General features: G+C 36.5%; 1 protein-coding gene across 1 annotated transcript in view; it reads left to right on the forward strand.

Annotated features, from left to right (window-relative positions):
* NBAS (NBAS subunit of NRZ tethering complex) overlaps positions 1–22,361 on the forward strand; it is a 157,507-nt gene that overhangs the window by 129,523 nt on the left and 5,623 nt on the right. The window contains exons 49-51 of the mRNA XM_012572811.5: positions 8,336–8,475; positions 12,823–12,967; positions 18,720–18,848. Of these exons, the coding sequence (XP_012428265.5) occupies positions 8,336–8,475; positions 12,823–12,967; positions 18,720–18,848 (414 nt within the window). The remainder of the gene's footprint in view (positions 1–8,335; positions 8,476–12,822; positions 12,968–18,719; positions 18,849–22,361) is intronic.

The following is a 22,361-nucleotide window of genomic DNA, read 5'->3' on the forward strand; positions in this document are numbered from 1 at the left end:
TTAGGCATTATTGTGTTAGTATCTTAAATTAGTATTTTTTTTATTAATAACTGTGACAGTAGATGCTGTCCTTTTTTCCAAACAGTTTTTTTATTTCATCAGCCATTGTGCTAGTTGACAATTCTTATTTAGAGATCTACAAACTCTGTATCATCTGAGGGGCCTCACTCAGGTATTCTTAAAATAGTTCTTTATAGGAATTTGTGATATTTCATGTTGATTGAGAGAATGAGGGGTTCTTTTTCCACATTGCTGCTATTGTTACCCAGGGACCCAGCTATGAAGTCTGTGACTGTTAGGACATCATTTACACCAAGTCAAAAGGAAAGCCACCAATTACAGTGCTTCTGTTAACACCATTTGTTGTGACAAGTGTGGGATGCTGCTTGTTCTATTCAGATGATTTTTATGGCTGCAACAGAGCTACTCACTTATTTCAGTTTTTACAGCTTAAATAATTTTGTGATAACCTTCCACCTGGTATTTTAATTGCTCCTGGCCTAGGTTATAAATATGGATAAACAATGAAGGAATTTTTCATTAAAAATACACATTTCCTTTTTTTATCTGGCAAGATTAATACTGAAATATTACTTTAAATTGGAGTCAACAACCTCCATCAACAACCTCTTGTTCTGTAAAACATTATGTTAGTTTAGTGGGAGTCTTTCTTTTTAGAAATATACCCTTGACTTTTCTAGTCCTGCCTATTTGCAGGAAGATGTTTTGGAAGTACTAATTTTGAAAACGTTTCACTTAACTGTAAACAGCTTTAAAAAGAATTTTGTTTTATTAGCAAGAATTGCAGACTTTGGTTATCAAGACAGCAGTTATACATAGGGATGAATACTGTGAGCTTGTGGATGCACTGCTGCTTGACAGTAGTGGTGATTAGAAGGGTAGATTAAAAACCACTTGTGTATGGTATGAAGGAAATGGCTGATGCTGAGTTAACAGCTTAAAATAAATATTTAAAGATTAAAGTTGTAATTTCTAGGCTGTAACTTCTAATATTGTTGTCTGCTCTATTAGAGTATTTGTATAATATATAAATTCTGAATTACAAAACAGTGATTAATAGTTGGTGTATATACAAAAAAAATTACTTAACATGTCTGTGAGTCCCTCATATTGCTCAGGTGTTTGCATCCAAATTTTTACATATTAACAGACACCTAGTCAATATACAATTTAAATAACGTATGTTAGTCCTGTCTCTTTCAGTTCCAGCTAGCTACCTATAGGAGTCTTTCAAATGCATCCTTTTTTTTCATTATTTGCCCTTATTCTCCCTACCAATATCTCTGTACTGTCCTCAGAGGTTTTCTCTGTGCTGAAATGTACTTGCAGATTAGGACATAGTCTCCTGTAGAATACAAATGAATGGATTTTATTTTCTGCACAAGTTACAAGTTATTCATTTTTATGCATTAGGCAACACATTTGTGTTTATTGAATCTATATGCATTTCTTAGTGAGCTGCATGTGAAGCAGATAAGGAATTAAACAATATATAAATCACTTTAGAAGAAAAAAGTAAAAAGTTCTTGGGTATTTCTATAATAACGTGTGGCTGAGCCTTAGTTTGATTCATCACCAGTAGGCTTCTTGTTGATTTGTTTTTTTTAACTTGAATCCCATAACTTGCTTATCTTGTACACTGGCTTTAATTTGAGCAGGATTTTGCCTGTGCTATTATGTGCATCTCTTTAGCTTCTGCATGCAGCAAGCTTGCATATGTGCTCAGAATTCAACAGTAGTTTTAATATGTGAAGCCCAGCTCTCAGGAACGTGCAAGAATGTCTGACTTCCTCCTCTGGGATATAAGGCATGGGTTGTGAACACTGAGTTTGTTCATGCAAAACCCTTGACTTCAGTTTGAATTTTGAATTGATTTCTCTAAGATTGTAATTTTGATAGCAGACACTTCCTTCTGATCTGTCAGATGGTGTTGGTGGCTTTCAGTGTAGGTGAGAGCAGCCCCTGATCAATGAGTCCAGCTCCTGGCCCAGCTCCTGTTTTGACACCCCAGGAGTCAAACATGTGCCTGAGAGCACTGTCCAAACACTTCTGAGTTCTCTCAGGCTCATGCTGTGACCACTTCTCTGAGGAGCCTCTTCCTGTGCCCAGCCACCCTCCTGGTGGAGAACCTTTTCCTAATATCCAGCCTAAACCTCCCTGACACAGCCCTTGGAATGTGGTTGGGGATTTTTAAAATATTTTCTTGGTTGGTTTTGTAATTTTTAAGTAACTATTCCGTAATAAAACTGTTGCTTTGCATTGACTGGGATAACTTCATAAGCATAGCTTCAAAAAAGCTGCTTTCAAGCAAGGAAATTTAATCTGCAGTAAACTGGGTCATATTTTTAGCTGTTGTGTTTTTTCATTAAACAAGAGCTAAATCCTGTTACTATACAGGAGCATTTTGTAAGACTAATGGAACTGTTATTTAAAAGTTGCCATTTCTTACCTGTGACATCCTACCACATAAGTTTCCATTTACCAAAATGGGTTGAAAGTATAATTATCAAAATGTGAACTAGGGTAGATGGAGAAAGTAAGATCAAAACAGCCTGTTTAAAGCTGACGGTTAAAGTCCTTTGCCCTTGACTTTCTCCATCCTGTGTGCCCTTGCCCTTATGCTGGTGGACTAGTGGCTGAATGATACAGTGTGTTTATTTTTCCAGGCCTGTTACTACTCTCCCCAGCCTGACCATTTTGTGTCCTGGAGGATTTTCCCCTCAATCACAATTTACAAGTTGTATAATTTGGATTTTTTTAAAAGAAACCCTAGTTTAGAAATAGTGGGGTGCTGGTAGTTGCAGAGTATAGCACTTGTGGTTTTGCCTTTAAAAAGGGTTTTCTGTTGCTCTGGAATGTGAAAAACTTGAATAAGATGTTTAATATGTGCTTGTGGTTTTGCATTGTTTCACAAGTATATAATGTGTCTAACATCAAAGCTGATAGGATTTCTAATATCTTGAAACAGTTTGAAGATAATTAAATAAATAATAGCCTTTAAAAGTTTCTCATCTTACATATGCAGAGTCAGTAGCTATGCAATTTCAGAAATAGTTGTATAGTGTTTGTTTTGGGTTTTTTTTTTTACTGATTTTTGATGCTTGTGTTCATATTGGGAATAATTGACTTTAAAATTTTCATTTAACTTGAAAGTTTATATGTCCTTTGTAAAAAGCATTTAATTTTGCAGCCTTGTACTGGAGATAGGTTTCAGTAACTTATATTTGTGCAGACTTTCAGTAGCTCCATAGATACCAGCAGAGCAGGGAATGACAGATTACAGCCTGATGTGCAAAGTGGAAGGACTACTTTCTTCAGTGGCCAAACCCTACTGGCCTGTTGTATAGGAAGGACAGTTCTTTGCTGATTTTGTTAATCAGATTGTGAACTCCTTGAGGCAAGGCTGTTGAATTTTTGAGCCGTGAACAGCACATCAAGATGGCAATTACAGGAATGCAGTCAAATTGCTACCAATTCTTTTAGTTGTTGTTTATAAACCACGTTAAGCCCTTCCTAATGAGTGGAAGGAAGTTTTAGCATCAGTGTTCCCTATCTCAAATCTGAATAAAATCTTTGATGTCACATCTGCCTGTTATTTTGAGGTGCAGCTCAGATAAATTCTCTACCACTGCAGCTTGGGCAGGGGGGTGGGGAGATATATAAAATCAGCGTTTTGCAAGGAAGTTCTGAGAAATTGCAGAACAATTGTCTATTGTAGCAATAAGGGACTAGTCAAATGCCTGCTTAGTGTTTCTATTTTCAATGCCATTTTAGTTCAAATTTATGCTGCAGTGTTGAACATGAACACATTTTGAAATACTTACATTTACCATCTGGTAGATGTAATAAAATTAATTTTATAATCATGTAAAACAGTAAGTTTTTGGTTGCATTCCTTGGTAACGGCACATTTTTCTGCTGTGAGGACAGGGAGTTGCTTTTAAGCATGGATATAGCTTTTCTCAATAAACAAGCAATTATAGTGAAAATATTTTTCTGGTTTCATTTATAAACATTCTTATAATTTATTTCCTTCATAGTCAGCAAAATATATTGATGAAAGCTCTGTCAAGCTAACACAGAGTAAAAATGGAATTTGCAGAATAGATACCAGTGGGCAGAGGGAGGTTGGAGTCTGTCTGCATTAGTTTTCCTGCTCACCATTGTCATACAAAAATAGCATTTTTCTGTTATCTCAGAGGAAGGAGAGAGTTGAATTGACTGGATATTTTTATTGGCATTTCCAATTTTTTTCAAACAAAATTTAAAAAATCATCATCAACCAAGTCAGCACCAGATTGTCAGATGCTTTAGCAATAAAGCATTTACAAGTCTATCAGATGTGTCTGTCCTGTTGGATCAGGAGACCATTACATTAGTGTATATCTATAACTTAAGGACACAGTTCAGATACAGTAACATTCCAAAGTTGCTGTAAATACTGATTTTAAGCTAACTCTGATTTCAGGAGTGAGATAATGTACCAAACTAAACCACTGACTCGGCGGTGGTTTAGTGTGGTACATTATCTCACTCCTCTGCCATGCCAAAGGCTTTTTTTGATCAGTCATGTATGATTTACACAGTTCTATTTATCGTTCTTCAAGTGCATCATCTTACAGTTTTTGAAAAACTGTAGGTTTCCAGAAGCTAAGTAACTAACTTGTGAGGCAGCTTTTCATATTTGGATTCCTTCATCCATACCACAGGTGATGAGTATGAAGCAATAACAAATCTGTAGAACAACATGAGTCAAAACCTTGTGCATTGAAAGTCAATAAAGTGAGTGCCTTTAATATTTTGGGCATCTAATAGGATCTAATATGTAAGGAAAGAGTCTTGTAAGATTTAAGGTAAGTCCAAAAGATTTGATCACAAGGCAGAAAAGTTGGATTTATTTGAGGAGAAATTTTAAGTGCAGAGTTTTTAATTCAACGCTGAATCTTCCTAGGCTATGACAAGCTCATGCTGTTTGTGTAGCCAGTCTATTGCTTTGTAAATTTCCTGTATGATTTTTTGAAGGAACATTAACATATGCAGATGTTTGCATATTCTCTATTCTGAACATATGTAGTCCCTCAGTAATGCAATTGTATGTTTTTAGAGTTTAACATAAGGTTTGGCTTTACTTAATTTGTATTTTGTTTTATAATCTATCATGAGTATAATTTCTACAATTAATTCCCGTAATTGACTTTCCCATTGTGGTAAATATTTGTTCAGCCTTTTAATGAGAAACATGATGCCAGCTGTGTTCTACTGCCGAAGAGCCTGCTTGAAACTGAGGACAATCAAGTCAGAATTGAGCAAATCTGTTGTTAAAACTGAAAGTCCTTGCTTTCCTTTTCCTTGCTTTTGTTGTTTTGTGGTTTGTTTGATTTTTTTTTTCCACTTGTTTTTCATATTTCTTTGGGGTTATCTGAAGTTCATGCCTGATTGTGGGCCTCATTATTCTGTTTATTGACAGGTTCTTTACAGGCACTTGTGTTAAGAGGGCTCCGAGCAGTTCATGACATCTTTGCATTATCAACCTCAGAGCAGTTTAGAAAGATGTTTTGGGGTTTTGTTAAAAAAAAAAAAAAAAAAAAAAAAAAAAAAAAAAAAGGAAGTGGAAGCAGAGTGATATTGTCCCATTACCCTGTGTTACCTGAAGTAATCTGAATAGATCATCCAAAATTTATACAAAGAGAGTGTTCAATTAAAAGTCGATTTTTAAAAATCTGTAATTACAACAAAACAAGAGGCTTGACTGACCACAGCAGCTCATCTCAGCTAGCTTTCGCTTTGTGAAAGTGAAATTTCTACCTTTTTACACAGAGCATGCTCTGTTTCTGGTGTGGGAGGTATTTACTTCCTCACTGTGCTCTCCCTCAGACTCAGAAAGCCAAGACAGTAATACAGAGCAAAATTTAAGTCCTCTCTCTGTGTTTTATATAGATCGATCTGTCTATATATATATATGTGTATAAATACACAAACATTCTAAATATAAATTAAAACCTCATTGCTATGTGCGGTTTCAAGGTGTTGCTTCATTCTAGCAAGGAACTATCACTGAAATTTCTCGTTTCATGTTAAATGGAAGTGACATGCATCTAAAATGTCATATAAAGAGTGAATTTTCACTAGTCTTCTTAAAAACCATGAATCATTAACACCATAGAAAGTTCACTTAATTTTTATTACTCTTATTGAGAAACATAGGTGATTTTAAAAAAGCCATTATAGAGAGAAATGCTGCAGAAATGCTCTCTCATTTGAGGATCCTTCTGATTGACTTCAATAGAATTAGGATGTGTTCTGTCCTGAACAATCATGTTGCAAGGATCCAGCTGTCCAAAACACAAAATTATGGTACTAGATTAATTAAACTCATAAAAAAATATAAACCTAAGTCTGTAAAGATGCATTATTAGGCAGAATTTGTGGAATTCAGTTCACATTGAGTGGAATGTCTGATCTACCCTCTGCTACTAGTAGGGGACCTTCTCTGACAGCTTCCCTCATGTATCGATATTGTCTTTGCCATTTATTCCCATTTTTATGGTTATCGTTAGAAAGATCTTAACATCTAGTCTGTTCTGAAGTAATGTGCTGTTTGTGAAGATACAATAAAATGTACTCAGTAGACCATCCAGAATGGTATATACATGGTTTCAGTATATAAAGAACTAGTTTTCTGAGAAAGGGGTTTGGGGATGGGTAAGCAGTGTGAGAGCTTCTGTTGTCTAGCTAGTATTTAATTTGCTAAGATGGTACATTTTTTGGAACCTCAGAGGTTAACGTCTTCTATCCCTTTTTTCCTTTCTTATCTCCGTTCTCTTTTCAACCTTGTCATTTCAATATCTAGTATTATAATATTATATATTATCAAGTATATATATTACAAGTTGGTAACTGATGTCTGCTATGTGACATTTGCAGTAAAGAAAAATATTTCAAGTGGACAGATCTAGGGAATATTTTTCACTATCCGAAATGTATGGTGCTTTCAGATATACTCTGGAGACAGAAGCAAGCAGTTTTTCAGCACTAAATATTTTAAAGTCACAGATTATGTAGGCAACTCAGTAAATGCATCAGTAATGTTTGTTTCCCAGCCTCTTTTGAAAATTTGCCCTTGATGTATCAGAGCCACTTTGAAGAGATTGGGATGCGATCTTTAATCTTTCCGAGTAGCTATAGAACTAAGGAAAACTTTGTCCACGTTTGATGTCTTAGAACTACTTGGGCTGAAACAGAAAAGTTAACATTTAATGCTGTGTATCTTCAGCAGAATTATATGATGAAATTGAAGTGTTTGATATTCTGAAAGTTTCTGGACTCTGGAAGAAAAGTTCAGCGTTAGAATGTGTTAATAATACAGAGGGAGCTACTTTGTTATTGTAACAAATAATTGTTAAATTCTAAAAACTTGTGTCTGTCAGGTAGGCAGCAAATTGCTATTCCACTTGTGAGAGCCCTCCTGGTGTGATATCCAAACTTTTAAACAGCAGTTACTTCTCATTTAGTAGCAAGTTGGTTCTCATTTACAGTATTCTTCCTTCGACAGTTGGACCTTTTACCGTGCACATTTTTACCACGAAACTGCAGGCAGTAATTATTTTTAAGAGAACCTGTCATCAACTGGACTGAATTCAAGTCCAGGCAAAAGCTGCAGGTTTGCAACAGAGATAGGCACTTGTCCCAAGACAGAATTGTCTGGGAGCTGATAGGGCAGTGGGGTTTTGTTTTTCTTAGATTCAAACACCTGTGCAGAGAAATATTGTATTGTTAGCAAACGTTCTTTGCTCGGGAGATTAATTGAGAAGCATCTTTCAAGGCTCTTTTCTAAGTGAGAAAAGATGAGGGGCTGTAAATTCAGATCAAACTATCGAATTTTCATGGGTGAGGGAGAGTAGTACATACTAGGAAAGCACTGGACATAGCAATTCTTTGAAAATGTGTGTGTATATGTCTGTATATTGTGAAAAAGAAATGTAAGGAATTTTTGTTTGTTTGAAGAAGACAGAGATCTGATCCTCTGAACTAATCAAAGAATGTCCTTGTATGAGATTACATTGTTCTAGGAATGTACTTCTAAATCATTCCACATCTTCTGTGTTCTCCCATTTTATTTGCATGTAGTTGAAAGTGAGAGATAAGAAGATGGGTTTCCAGGAATATTATGTTCACTGTGTTTCCTGCATTATTTTGTAACAGGGATGTTCTTCAGATAGTTTGTCAATTGCTATTAAATCATTGAATTCTGGGCGGGGGGGGGGGGGAAATATCTGGTTAATTAGTTTGTTTGGTTGGTTTTTGTCTCCTTCAGGTAGAGATAACAGATATTGAAAATGATGAAAAAAGATACAATCTCTTCCTGGGACTTCTGGAGTCCAGTCAGAGTCTGTCTGAGTTTCAGCACTTGGTCTTGCTGCTTCAGGCTTGGCCACCAATGGACAGGAGCAATGGGTGAGTGTTTCTTCAAACAGCCGTCTAAGAAAAGAGTTCAAAGTCTTGCTTGATATCATGTTGTTTTCAGTCAAATAATTCAAACCTGGCTGGTAGGAGTGCATCCTTTGGAAGGGATCATACTGGGAGGAATAAATGGTTTATTTAAAGCAGAGCTGAATCAATCAGTTTCTTGTAAAACCTGTATATACACATATGTAGTCTCTGTCATGGAGGAAGGCAGAAAAACATTTTATTGCCTGAACTGTTGCACAGGAGAGTGTTCTGTCTACTTAATTTTCAAGCTACGTGTTTTGCTCATGTTTTTAGCAATATAAACAGAGTCCATAAAAAAAGAACGGAAAGTTCTGACTGTTTTTGGATTCAAAGTTACACTTTGCAGAAAGGTCTCTGAAAGGTGATGATGTTCAGATAGATGTGGCAGACAGTCTGCAGGAGGCTTGGGATGGTAATGGTGCTATGAAATGGCACTTGTCTAGACCACTACCTGTTATTTCTCTCTCTGAATAAAATATCCAAAACAATTTAAGATTAAAATAATTATAAGAGTTCAGAATTGCACCCATCAAAGTGGATATTAACTGGAAGTAGTAATTTGGAACATCCAGACTACATTATATTTTATCAGTTCTTTGGGTTTTTTCTGTGATTTTCAGAATACATTTGAAAGTATAGAATACAACAACTAAATTTTTTAAGTGAAATACTGCTACAATTAGCTAAATCTGTTTTCTTTGTGTTGAAAAGAAAGACGAAAGAGTTAGTAAAAGGAGAGCCCTTCTTGTATATGGGCAATTTTTGCCTACTGTTCTGTTGCAGAGGACATAAAAAAAAATTACATAATTATATCTATGTCTTGGTGTTATGTTCCTTCAGTCTGACTTCCTAAAGTGAAGAATAGAAAGAAAAAAAAAAAAGTATAGTGACAACTAACTGTGGATCAAATTTCAGAGGGGGGATACCTCTTCGACTTCAACAAATTTCTGCAAATACTTAGGTCACCTGTATCATAACTCTTTTTAAAGAGTCTGAAGTAGTTATTATGGCTCCTAGGCAATTACACAGTCACAATTCTTCCCTCTTCTCCCCCGTTCCATAATTCCATGTTAACACCACTGAGCTATGCTTAGCAGCCTAGGGCTTTATGTGTGTATGTGTATATGTGTTCCTGAAAAGCCTATCTTTAGGATGACTGGGAGTAAAGAACAGGAACTGTTTTGCTTGTGGTATTTTCAACAATTTCATTTTAAAGCCAATTCTGTTAACAAATTTTTTTGAGCAAAGTAGAAAGCATCAAGAAGTTAAAACTATATGTATTAACATGTTTGTATATTCTTTACTCTTTTTTTCCTCCTCTCCTTCAGAAGGAGTGTCATTATTGCTTATTGTTTCCAGCCAATATAGCTATCCTTACAGGAACTGGGAAATTTAAGTGTGAGTCATGTGAATACTTAGAACTTAGGTTTTCAATCTAGCAGTAAATATCTAAAACTTAAAATTTATTATAAAGCTGGAAAATACAATATACATTCTGTAAAGGTTTAAAAGGAAGGAGAAATGAAAGAACTAAGGTTTGAGGGGGTTTTTGGTAGGCTTTTAGTTTTTGTAACCTCAATGTTAGTAAGTCCATACCTAATGTTTTTTTGAGTTCTTGTTTTCTAAAACTCTTCAGTTAAAATAATACTTATCACAGGCATGATTCTCATCTTGTCATAATATGCCATGTTTACTGTGTGAAAACAGAGGTAAATTGGTTGTTTCAGTCAGCATTCAAAGCTGTACACTTCTTAAAATTTTATTTTCATATCCTTGTTATGCATGCATGCTTCTCCACCCAGATGGCTCATAGTCAGATGTCACTTTAAAGATTTCATAAAGGTGTTAAAAAAAATTATTGACAGTACCTGAAGCTCTGCAGTCCTTTGGAACTTGCTGCCTACATTCAAAAGGCATTTTTTATATTTATTACAAATATTGATAAGGTGTTTTGGAACTCAAATAACACCACTGTTAGAGACTCAGTATTTTAGTTCACTTTTTTAGTCTTAATCCCGGTTTTTCCTCTTTTGGCTTTGGGAAAAAAATTTAAGGTGTGGTTTTGAAGTAATTGCTTTTTTCACTATGAGAAATAAATTTTTATAACCACAGTTACTAAACTAAAATTCAGGAGAGAAGAAAACTGAATTTTGCCTGTAGGTGTCAGATTTTGGTACCTTAAATTTTGGTTTTAATTAGAGATAGCAGATCGTTTTTAACAGTACACAGAAGTTATAAAGAATCGTGATGAGTAAAGCTTTATATATGTAAATTGTATGAACATACTTTTCTTAAGTAAATTTGCATATGGCAAGCCTTCATGGCCTTGCATCTTTCCGTTTATTTTTGTGGTTTGTAGTGTGATTTTTGATTCCTTTTTCTAATGGAAAATTCGTAGAGATTTTTTTAATGTGCTCTGGGGGCAGCAGCTATAGAAATGGAAATTCATTTTGACTCTGTGCCTCTAAGCAAGAAATGGATCACAGAGCAGGAGCTATCCCTTTAACCAGTGGCAGAGGTGGAGTTGCTGTTGGAATTCGCAGATGCAGTGCCTCATGTTCTGTTTGTTGAATAATCTGGCATCTTGGGGTTCAACCCATCACATTGAAAGGAGCAGAGAGGAGGAGCTCTGCTGTTCCCAGCCAGACTTCTGACAGCTCTGTGCTCAGTGACTGTGACTGATGGAAAGGCTCAATTAAGTTGTCAGAAGGAAGAAAGACAATGACTTCTATTTAATTTGCATTCAAAGTTCCCCACTCCTAGCTTCTCTGTCTGGTTTTTGTGTTGGGCTGTAACGACAGCCGCGTGTGTGGGGGGCTGCTTTTACTTGTTTACAGTGTGTACTTTTGAAACTGGACGATGAGCAGAGAGAGCTTTTATGTATGAAACAGTAGATATTGGTGGTTATCCTCTCCAGAGCTGTCAGACACTTGGTATGTCAATCCAACAGACTCTCTTAACAGACTCCATTTACAATTATATTAATGTGTTGCTTTAACAATTGCTGCAAAATAATAACTTTGAAAAGCAGCACTTTGACAGCACTTTACTGCTTCTTGTCACATGTACTAAATGAGTATCTTAATTTTCACTAAATTATAATACCAAACTGCCACTTTTGGTCCCTCTGTGAGTTGTATTTTTGTTCTTGTTTTTCTTTTTTTTTAAGTTAAAGTGGAAAGTTTACCATGTCTTTGGGATGCTGATTACTGACCAGAGAAATTGATGGGGTGATTTTTAAAATGCCTCTTGTGCTTTCTTAAGTTTGTGCACAGATGAACATAGAGTTTGTGTTACTGTAGCTTAATACAATCATTATATAAGCTGTAATTGTGCATGCTTTTAGCCCACTGTAGGTGGGAATTGAAATGCATCAACTTAATTTACATTAGAAAAATGGCAGTGTAGGTGTGTTCCAGTGTTGTGCTTTATGCTATCAGTGAAAAGAATTCTGTTGCCCATTTTTGTCACTGCATCCACTCCTAGCCAGTACATCTATTCCTAACAAAAGTATCCAGAAGACCTCTGTGATCTACCAAATAATGGCTATAGGTGAAAAAAAGTAAAATGTTGCATCAACAGAAAAATGCTTCACAGTAAACACTGCCTTTGCTATCTTGCATGATGAAATTTACTTGTATCTATTGTCTGCCATCTATTTATGTCTGATTCTGTAATGGTGACATAGCATGAGGTTCTGTGTGGAATTAAAAGAACATTTTAAATATGTAAACCAAATGTAACACTATCCATATCTACTAGCAGAGTTCAGAGGCATGTAATGTCACTTTCTTACCCTTTTTGCATAGGCTGTGGAGAAAAGTTTATTTTTATTTATTCTCATTAGACCTGAAAATTAAAATGTGACTCTGGCAATATATTTTCCTCTCAGAAGGAAGAGACAGATACTTGAGAAACAAAAGCTGTTAGAATGTGATCAAAGCAAACAAAATTAGGAATGCTGGATTCTTGTCACCCTTCCCTCGATACCACTCTGCTTGGGAGATCAGCTGGTGTAAAGCCAGGAGAAGATCCTGTGCTATTCCAATTTGATCAGTCTTTATCTGGTGTATAATTCCTCAGGGTTTGTAATAATTACATGTAATTCCAATAATTACATGTCGTAATTCCATGTAATTTAAACTTCTTTGTTGTATTGAAAGAGTGATGGCATTATGGACTGTAACTTATCTCAAAACTTTAATCTTTCTTTCATGAAGTTGTGCTTTTACGACCCACACAAGAAACAACCTACAGAAAAGGGTATATGTATATTTATATTCTATATACATCTCTTTTTTTACTGGGCAGATCATGCACAGATGGTAATCCCTGGGTAAAACTGGGAACTTTTATGCTGCAGAGGTGCCCACCTGAGGAAAAGGAGAGCACAGGAAATGAAATTTTGAAAATCTGCCGTTCTTTGTATGAGACAAAGCACATGCTCCCTGTCAAGGTAAGTTTTAACTTTGGGTATCATGTGTATGAGTCCTGTTTCAAGGTCCCAGCTTACAGGTAAGATGTTGTTGTACTGGATCAAGTCCAATGGAGAGCCAACAGAGAGGCTGAGAACTGTTCAGTCTGTCTTGAGAAGAGATGACTACAGGAGATCATGTCTTTAAGTAGTCAAATGAGGAAATCAGGAGAGGAATTAGTCAGTCTCTTTTCAGACATGCTCAGTTAAAGGATAAGAGGCAATAGAGATATGTTACATCATCAAAAACTCTCATTGCACCTAAGGAAAACATTTTTCATCTTTAAAGTAGTGAAACACTAGAATGGGTGGATACCTAGAAGAGACAGGGAGACTCTGTCTTTGTAGGTATTTAGGACTTGACTGGATCATGTCACAAGCAGTTTGATATTGTTGGACTTGCTTTGAGTTGGAGGCTGGTTGGAATAGCTGATCTTTGTAAGTCTGTTCCAGTATAATTTAATCTGGAATGTATTTGTAGAAAGGCTTTAATAATCTATTATCATTTAAATAAGTGTTGCAAAAAATGTTACTTGAATTATCAGTAATTCTCTTACTAATAAATGCTTAAAGATTTAGTGAGGAGCCCCTAAAAACCATGGTGATTGAAAAAAAATCTTAATATACAAGTAATTACTAAGGAGTAATGATGGTACTCTAACTTGTCTTCACTAACTATGTATGCATACTTCAATACAAACATCTCTTAAGTATAAAATTATTGAAGTGTTTTGTATGTAAACATTGTATATTAATGAAGACAGACTGGAGAAGTTCTTAATAAACTTCACACAATTTCAGAGTAGTCGTGCATATTTTTAGTAGGCTGATTAATCTCTTATAATTATCTTTATGCAGTCAGTGTTACAGAAAACAGCTGATGGTAGGAAGAGAAGCAGAATAAAAACAGCACATTCTGTTTAAAACACAGACAGGTGGGTGTGTGGGTTTTTGTTTGTTGTTTGGTTTTTTTCTACTCCAACACACTGATCTGAGTCAAGTTCCGAAATCTTTGTAAAACATAATTCCAGAAGGGGGCAGTAAGCTGAAATGATAAGTATATTTATTAATTTATTCATCCCAGCAAAACTCTTCGTTGGAAGGCAGTTGTCCGTATCCCTGGGACTGGTATAGTTATATGTAGCTTTTCTTTGTAAGGTGCTGAAATGATGCTTTATAGCTTGTAAACTCACAATCTTAGTGTGCACAGGAGTAGCTGAACTTTGTCTAAATAGAATAGTCTGCCTCACCTTGGTGACCGAGGGAGACAAATCCCTGTGAGTGTCACACAGCAGTCAGTTCACCACGAGTTCTGCTCAAGAAGGGTTGTTTCTCTTAGTTAACTTCTCCATGATTTCCATGGCAAGTCACTGCTTAAGCAGAGTTTTGGTATTGGTAGACAGCTTTGATTGGAGATGCCTTCCTTAGCTTTTTTTTTTTTTAATGGTACAGGATGTTGAAAGATGAAAGGTTGAAAGGTATGACTGTACAGGTACAGATGAGAAGGTATTCCAATCTTCAAGGCTTAAACAGCCTTACTGATGGAAAATACCTTTTTATGGCTAGAATGCTGTGCAGTAACAAGGAGTTGCACTGAAATGTGTAGCTACATTTACCTACAGTAAATGTACAATTACCTACAAACACAGGCTGTATTCCTGTGGGTCACTGCTTGGGAAGAGGAGGAATGGCATGTACGAATTTAAGTAATTTATTTGTATGTATGACTACAGTACTTAGCTGCTGAAATGACAGATTTGCATTTATGTGGCTGAATAAGATGAAAATGTGATCACAATTAACCTGTTTAGATGATTTGACATTTCAGTAAATACACTGATTAAGATGACAAATCTGGAATGATGGAATTCTAAAAACTGAAACCAGTTAGTTATCAAGAAAAACATTTGCCATTCAACTTCTCTCCCATTACAACCTTGCCAAGTTCAAAGATTGTAATGGAAAATACATGTAACCTCAATTCATGTGTCTAGAAATTAGAAAAACCATCTTTGGATATAGTCGTGAAGGATTTAACTATTTTCTTTTTTTTTTTCATTCCATATCCTACTGGTCTATCTAGTTTTTTAAGCCAAGTACTTTTTTAATGTCTTTTGGATAGTTACATAGCTTTATCTTTGTATCTGTGTCTGGGTTTGCTTTGGAGGAGTTATTTTGTGGGGTTGTTTGTTGGTTTAGGGTTTTAATTTGCATTATTAAATGGATTGATACCTCTGTTCCTTTTAGTGGAAAAAAACATTGTTTTATTTGCCTGGAAGACACATGCTTGGACTGTCCAGCATCTGCACTGCCTGATTAATCTCTTTAGAAAGGGATAAATCCTCCTTCCCCTGGTAATTGTTAAAAATGTGACTCCTCTGAATATATAATGTTCTTCCCTCAGCCTATGGGTCATGTGTCAGTTAACATGGGAGAATTCATCTAGCCCCTTATCTATAATCACCCTGAGGTCCTAGTGGCTATGAGATACTTATCTCCTAGAATAATACAGCAGACAGTTGCTCTCCTTTTTTTCTAATTTTTGTAGGTAATTTTTCCTATGTTTTTTATATGATTTTACATAGTGTGATTTTGTTCATACACAGTTGTGTCTGCTCATTTTCTTCAGATAATGTTGAATTTAAATGCTGCTTTTCAGTCTGTTTTTAGCCTCTCCAGACATAATGCTGTTTGTACTCATTATCCGGCCCTTCAAGCCATCCATGAAAATACTGAATAATACTGGACCCAAACCAGACTGCTATGACATATGGTTTATTTGCCTCGTTGATGTCACAGTGAACCACTTATAGCTGCATAACTAGATAGAAGACAAAAGTTGTCATACAAAAGTTTCAACTAAATCATGGTGATTCAGACTTTGAATTGGGCCTTCCCTTGACCCTCTCACAGATAACATCAAACCCCCTCTAAGCAGAGTCTCTCATGGCAGGCAGCAGACACTTGAATGCTTTCAAGTGCTCACTGCAGAACAGAAACCCACTTACGTTGCTCTGAGAAGTGCTGTGGGTGATGACTTCCCTTCCTGGGCTTGGGTTTTCAATTCCTGTCCAGAGCAGCCCTGTAGTCATTAGTGGCAGCGATACAAGTTGATACTTGTACTATTTGGACAGTCTTTGGTGGCTGGCAAGCTGTCCAGTCCCTTCCTGTGAAAAAAGAAATGCAATTGAAAAAAGAAATGAAATTGTTACTTCTTCTTCAGAAGAGATTATGGCTTCTTCTGTACTTGGGCATGGTAGTTAAGACTGAGTATGTCTGCTAGACATGCTACCATCAGGCAGAAAGTTATTCAACTTGTCCAGCTGGTTTTGAAAGGGGAATGTTACCAAGCATGGTAAAATTGCTGTTTTGCTCAGATTATGTATTTTATAATTCTCAGAATATATTTTTCTTAATATTGCTGTGAATACACATTTTCAAGAAAAGAAGTGTATAATGAATCCATGACTTTTCTTTCAGTAAGTTTGATGGAATGGCAAGTATGCAGCTCAATCCAGTGGAATATGAAATTACTAGAAGTTTAATAAGCATATGAATGCTAAGATAAAGCTTAATGTATTTATTTAGTCTTCCTATTCCTTGATCCACATCATATCATTCACAACATGGGATGATCTGTTGACTTCCTCAAGGATAGAGAGGCCCTGCAGAGAGACCAGGACAAATCACAGGGCTGGGCAAGCACCAACTGTACGGAGTTTAACAAAGGAACGTGCCGGATTCTGTACCTGGGATGGGGCAAGCCTGGGTTTACAGACTGGGGAATGAGAGGTTGGAGAGCAGCACTGCAGAAAGGGGCCTGAGGGTCCTGGTTGAACATGGAGGGGGTAGGTTGAACATGAGCCAGCAGTGCCCTGGCAGCCAGGAGGGCCATCTCTGTCCTGGGGACATCAGGGACAGCATCGCCAGCCGGGCAAGGGAGGGATTGTCCTGCTCTGCTCTGCACTGGGGCAGTTTGGGGTGCACAATACAAGACATTAAAGTGTTAGCTAGAGTCCCAGCTTCCTTGTGAGGGGAAGAGGAGGGGCAGGCACTGATCTCTGCTCTCTGGTGACAGTGACAGGACCTGAGGGAATGGCCTGAAGTTTTGTCAGGGGATTTAGGTTGGCTATTAGGAAAAGGTTCTTCCCCCAGGGGTGTTGGGTTCTGGAACGGGCTCCCCAGGGAAGTCATCACAGCACCAAGATGGACAGAGTTTACGAAGCATTTGGGCAGTGCTCTCAGGCACATGGTGTGACTCTGGGGGATGGTCCTGTGCAGGGCCAGGAGCTGGACTTGGATGATGCTTGTGGGTCCCTTCCAACTCAGTGTATTGTGTGATTCTAAGCATCAAGAATCAGTAGCAGTACTGAATGTGAGTTTAAAGGAACAAGTCTGAATAAGAGAACAAGGCTTGCCTTAGTGACTCAGAGCTTAGTGTGGTGGAATATATCCTTCTACGCTGCTTTTCTTTAAGGTGTAAATTTAGAAAAGACTGAGCGAGTACAGCCAGAGAGCTCCCTGTCACAAGCAGGGCCATGTATCTGTGCAGTACATTACATTTGGAATATTTAATGTCTCCTCATCTTCGAATAATAGTTAGGCTTTTAGGCTCACAGCTGCTGAAACGATGCTACTAAATGTGTGGATCATCTTGGTCATTAAATTGTTACAGTTATCATTAAAGTTCAAAAGACATAAAAAATACATGACTTGCATTCTCTTAGCTTAATATTTAGCTGATGAGCTCCTTTGACAATTGCTCTCAAATTGTTAAGAGTGAAAGAGAGCATCTCTTAAGAGATGGATACCATTTTCAGTGTAACTACCATACAATATCCAGAGTCCCTAGTGTAAAGTGCCTTGGAAAATGGGACATCTCTGATGGGCCTCGTTGGGAAGTCTAAATTCTCAGAAATGACAAAAAGGGAAAGGAAAGTTATAATTTGGTTTATAAGATAGTTTTTAGGTTGAAATACTTTTTGATGTGTAGATGAACAAATCACTACAATATTGAGGAAAATAAAACAGCTCTCATGTAGGACATGTTGTTTAGTTGTTCAACTAAGGGACAAGGTAAAGTTTTGGAAGTGCACAAAAGATTTGTTGAGGTATACGGGTTTTTTAAATTTAGAAGGTATTTTCTGGCCAGTTTTGTCTTTAAGTTGTGTGATGCTAAATTTATGGTGTATTATCAAATATAGGAAACTAAATGAATAACAGAAACTTAATTTGCTAAACTTCAGTTGTGTATAAAATACTGTATAAAATTTTGAAGCTTTTTGCAACAGAAACAGTATTCAACTGTGGTAAGTGCTGTTATTTCCTCTTTATTTTGTTCTACTTTTCTGATTGCAAAATTGAGTTACAGAATTATCACAGGTGTCTGTCAACGTTTTTTCCTGTGTTTTGCAGTATTTCAGTAAGAACAAATATATTAGTCCCACAGAGAGCTGTGCAACTGCTGTTATTTTTCAGTAAAACTCCTGGTTGTAATGGTGATTCAGTACCTGCCTTTTCTTAATCTAACAAAAGTTGCACTTTAACCAGTGTTTCACATTTTTAAAATCTGTTCTTTCTAGTTTCCAAGGATGTGTTTCCAACAGGGAGTTCATTTGTTGTGGAAGTGTGGTTTTCATTTTGCATTTGACATAAAATTTTCATAAATTTTATTGTGAATGATGATGGTAGTGCCTTCAGAGATCACACTGAGAGAATCTACTTTTTGTTTCAGTGTATAAAAGAATTATGTTTGCTGCTGCTTAACCAGTCCCTCCTGCTGCCATCCCTGAAACTGCTGGTAGAAAGCAAAGACCAAGACCTTCATGCTGTGGCCCTGGAGCAGATAACAGCTGTTGCTAAGGTATGAACAGTTGAATGAACCACCTTTCAGAGGCTGAGGTAGTAAGTTAGCTCTTTTATCTTGGTGTAGTAAGCAGAGACTGCTGTGACACGTACCATTGTTAAGGTTTTCCACAGCTATTGTGTCCACAGTGAGCAATAACACAGGGCTGGTAAGAGCTTCTGTACATACTTGAGGTGATTAAACCTCATAGCACTTCCTTTAGATTACTTGGTATGCTGTTCTGTGTCAGTGTGGTGGAACAGAAACTATTCTGATACATAAAGTAGATTGTTACCTCTGTGTTCATATTCCCTCACTTTGGGGTTTTTTAAGTGATAATAGTATGTCAGATGACTCAGCTTGTTTCTGACAAATGTGGCATCTATTTATATACACTTGGAGAGCTGTTATGTCACGTCTTTGACGTGTTGGTATGTTCGGGGACTTTCCTGTCATTCTAAACAGACTTGATGCCAAAGTTTCTGGAGAAGAAATCTAAATACTGTCTTTTTCTTTGGACAAGAACTGAAAGACATTAATGCATATTTGTCAGTTGCTATATAACATTACATAACTGTCTTTTCCCTGTGTATTTGCATTTCAGCAAATAAGAAGGAACACTTAGATTAAATTTAGTCTCCTAACCACAAATTTTCTTAGGTTTTTTTTTGCAAAACAATTGTATAAATATTAATCACCAAAACAATAGCACATTGATTGTTTTCTTTTATCAACTGCATTTTTCGATTTCATTTCTACAAAACAAGGCTTTTGGGTAACTTTTAAACAAGATGATCTTATTGAAAAGCAAACACAAATCTGACAATCTGATATATGCATGCACTTTCTCATCTCTGTGTTCTTGTTAGCCTTTTAAAATTGACTTCTTTGTTAACAGATGAAGGCTGCAGTATAAGTCACTAATTCTGAAGCTTGTCAGCAGGAATAAGTGTCCAAATACATTTTATTTAACTATTTTTAACATATAATGCTGTGCAGTAGCACTTTCTGAATGGTTACTAATTGTATTGCTCTTGAAGCTGGCCATTTCTTTCTAGTGTGCCCCAGCTTTCAGTTTCCTACACTCTAGGCTGATTATATTATATTGGACTTTTAGGGCCAGGAACCTTATTAGCTTCTTGCTAGTATAAAACACTTTGTATGCCCAAAATAATTTTGGGTTTTTTTGGCTTTCTTACACAGGAGGCAGCCTGATAAGTTGTTTCTAGTTTTTCCTTCTAAATTCAGTATTAATTTGAGCATATTGTTCTATAAGAGTGCTGAATAACCAAGAATTTTTGAAGCAGGTAGCTTTGGTCTAATGTTTTAAGTCAATGAAGATTTAACTGTTGAGTTTATTATATCAGGCATAGACTTACCCAGTACCTGGAATGTGACGGTATTAGAAAAGCAGCTAATACAGAAGAGTGCTGTGCTAAATGTAAAAGCTGTTCCTATATTGTATAAAAAGTACCTCTTACTCTTTGTTTTATATGCATCTCTTGTGATTACATTATTTGCTGTTGTACTGAAAGACCATATATTATTTAGCTATGTCAATGTTGTTTATTCAGTATCATTTTCTATTCATACTTTTTGCTTTTAAAAAACAGTATTCAGATAGGTAATGCTTTTTGTCAAATTCTAAATTAATTTTTCATAGGAAGGCTATTTCTGCTTACATGGAACAGGAAACAGACAAATAACATTTGGCAGAGGGGAATCATGGCTATTGATTCCCCGATCCAGTGCTAACACAGCTCCCAAACATGGCTGTGAGAAAAACACAGCACTTGCTTGCTGATAGGATGTATTAGTTGGCCATTTGTTGTATGTTGCTGACAGCTTTATGGATGTTTACAGTTGAGGATGATGCTGAAGTGCTGATACTAGAAATTGTACAGCTTTTGTCTGTAATAAACCAACCCAAGTTTTTGCGTAAGCTTTTTTGAAATTGCAGACCCCTCTTTTTATTGTGTATCTTTAAATGAACTCCCACTTGTCTTTTCTGAGTAACAGAAATAACTGTTCTTCCCCTATGTTGTGTACTATGTGAGTAATAGAAAAAAACAGTTTACCTAAATAACCTTATTACTGCCAATAGAGCCCTTAAATGTCAGATTGTTTTTGAGAAGGATTTCAGTGTTGTTTGTGCACTGTGCACTTTCAGAGATGAAAACTGATTGTTATACATCTGAGAGAGCAAGTAAATACTCTGTTGCCTGTTGGTACCTATAATGTTAAAACAGCTAACAAGTGGGGGTTAATATAAGCAGTGCAAATACTTGTTCAATCAATACTTTATTAGAAAGTGGAACAAGAAAAATGTTATGGTCTGAAAAAATACCTTAGCTTCATTTGCATGTTATAATTTCAGTGATGAAGTACTGAACCTACCTTTATAACATGTTTTACTGAAAAATGTAATATGAAAAATCACAAATTTTATGTGGAATAATGGAATTTCTAGTGTTCTCCAGTGTATGTCATTTATGGCTATTCACTTAATCTTTAAAAGAACTAGTTAAAGTATAAGCTAATGGTGATTATGATAAAATATCCTTCTCCAGTTGATTTTTCTAGGTATTTTTATGTCACTGGTTTCTTTTCCCCTTCTTTATTTGTTCTATAGATCTGTACTCCAGGAAGGAATAAAGAGAAAAGCATTTTCATCTCAAATACTATTGGAGAAGGGAATACTCTGGGAAACAGTGGTTTCAGTTTGTTACTGCTTTTAGGTCATCAGCAGCCCTTACCTTTCATAACTTGTGGATTTTCTGATGCAGAAGTTATGGGTGAAATTTTGCCTGTTGGTAATACCAGAGCCTCTGGATGCCTGCATAAACAATGCTGATGGGGAATTGGATCATCTAGTTCCAAACCCTGCATGGGCAGGGACACCTTCCACTAGACCAGGCTGCTCAAAGCCTATCCTGGCCTTGAACACTTTCAGGGCTGGGGCATCCACAACTTTTCTGGACAACCTGTTCCACCCTCAGAGTGAAGAATTTCTTCCTAATATCCAATCTAAACCATTTAAAGTAAGAGGGTTGGTTTTGGTTGTCTATTTCCCCTTGTCCTATCACTCCATGCTCTTGTAAAACATCCCTCTCCAGCTCTATTGTACTAAAAGGCTGTTGTATGGCCTCCCCAGAGCCTTTTCTTCTCCAGGCTGAAAACCCCAACTCTATCAGCTTGTCTTCATAGGAGAGGTGCTCCTAAGATTGTCTTCATGACTTTCTTTGGACCCATTCCAACAAGTCATGTCTTGTGCTGGAGGCCCCACATCTGCATGCAGTAGTCCCAAGTGCTCTCACAAGAGCAAAGGTACCACTTGAATACCTACACATCAGTGCTTGAAAGCAGATATTAGCCAATACCTAAAAAGAAAAGCCAAGGGAAAAAAAAAGTTCTCCTTAATGCAATTATCCCCATTAGATCTTTTACTCGTAACCATGGACATTGTGTGTGGGCATCATGCCTAAATCTACACTGACAAATTCTGCTGAAGGAGAGATGGATATGAAAAAT

This window comes from Taeniopygia guttata, chromosome 3 (assembly GCF_048771995.1).
Source record: "Taeniopygia guttata chromosome 3, bTaeGut7.mat, whole genome shotgun sequence".
NCBI lineage: Eukaryota > Metazoa > Chordata > Aves > Passeriformes > Estrildidae > Taeniopygia > Taeniopygia guttata.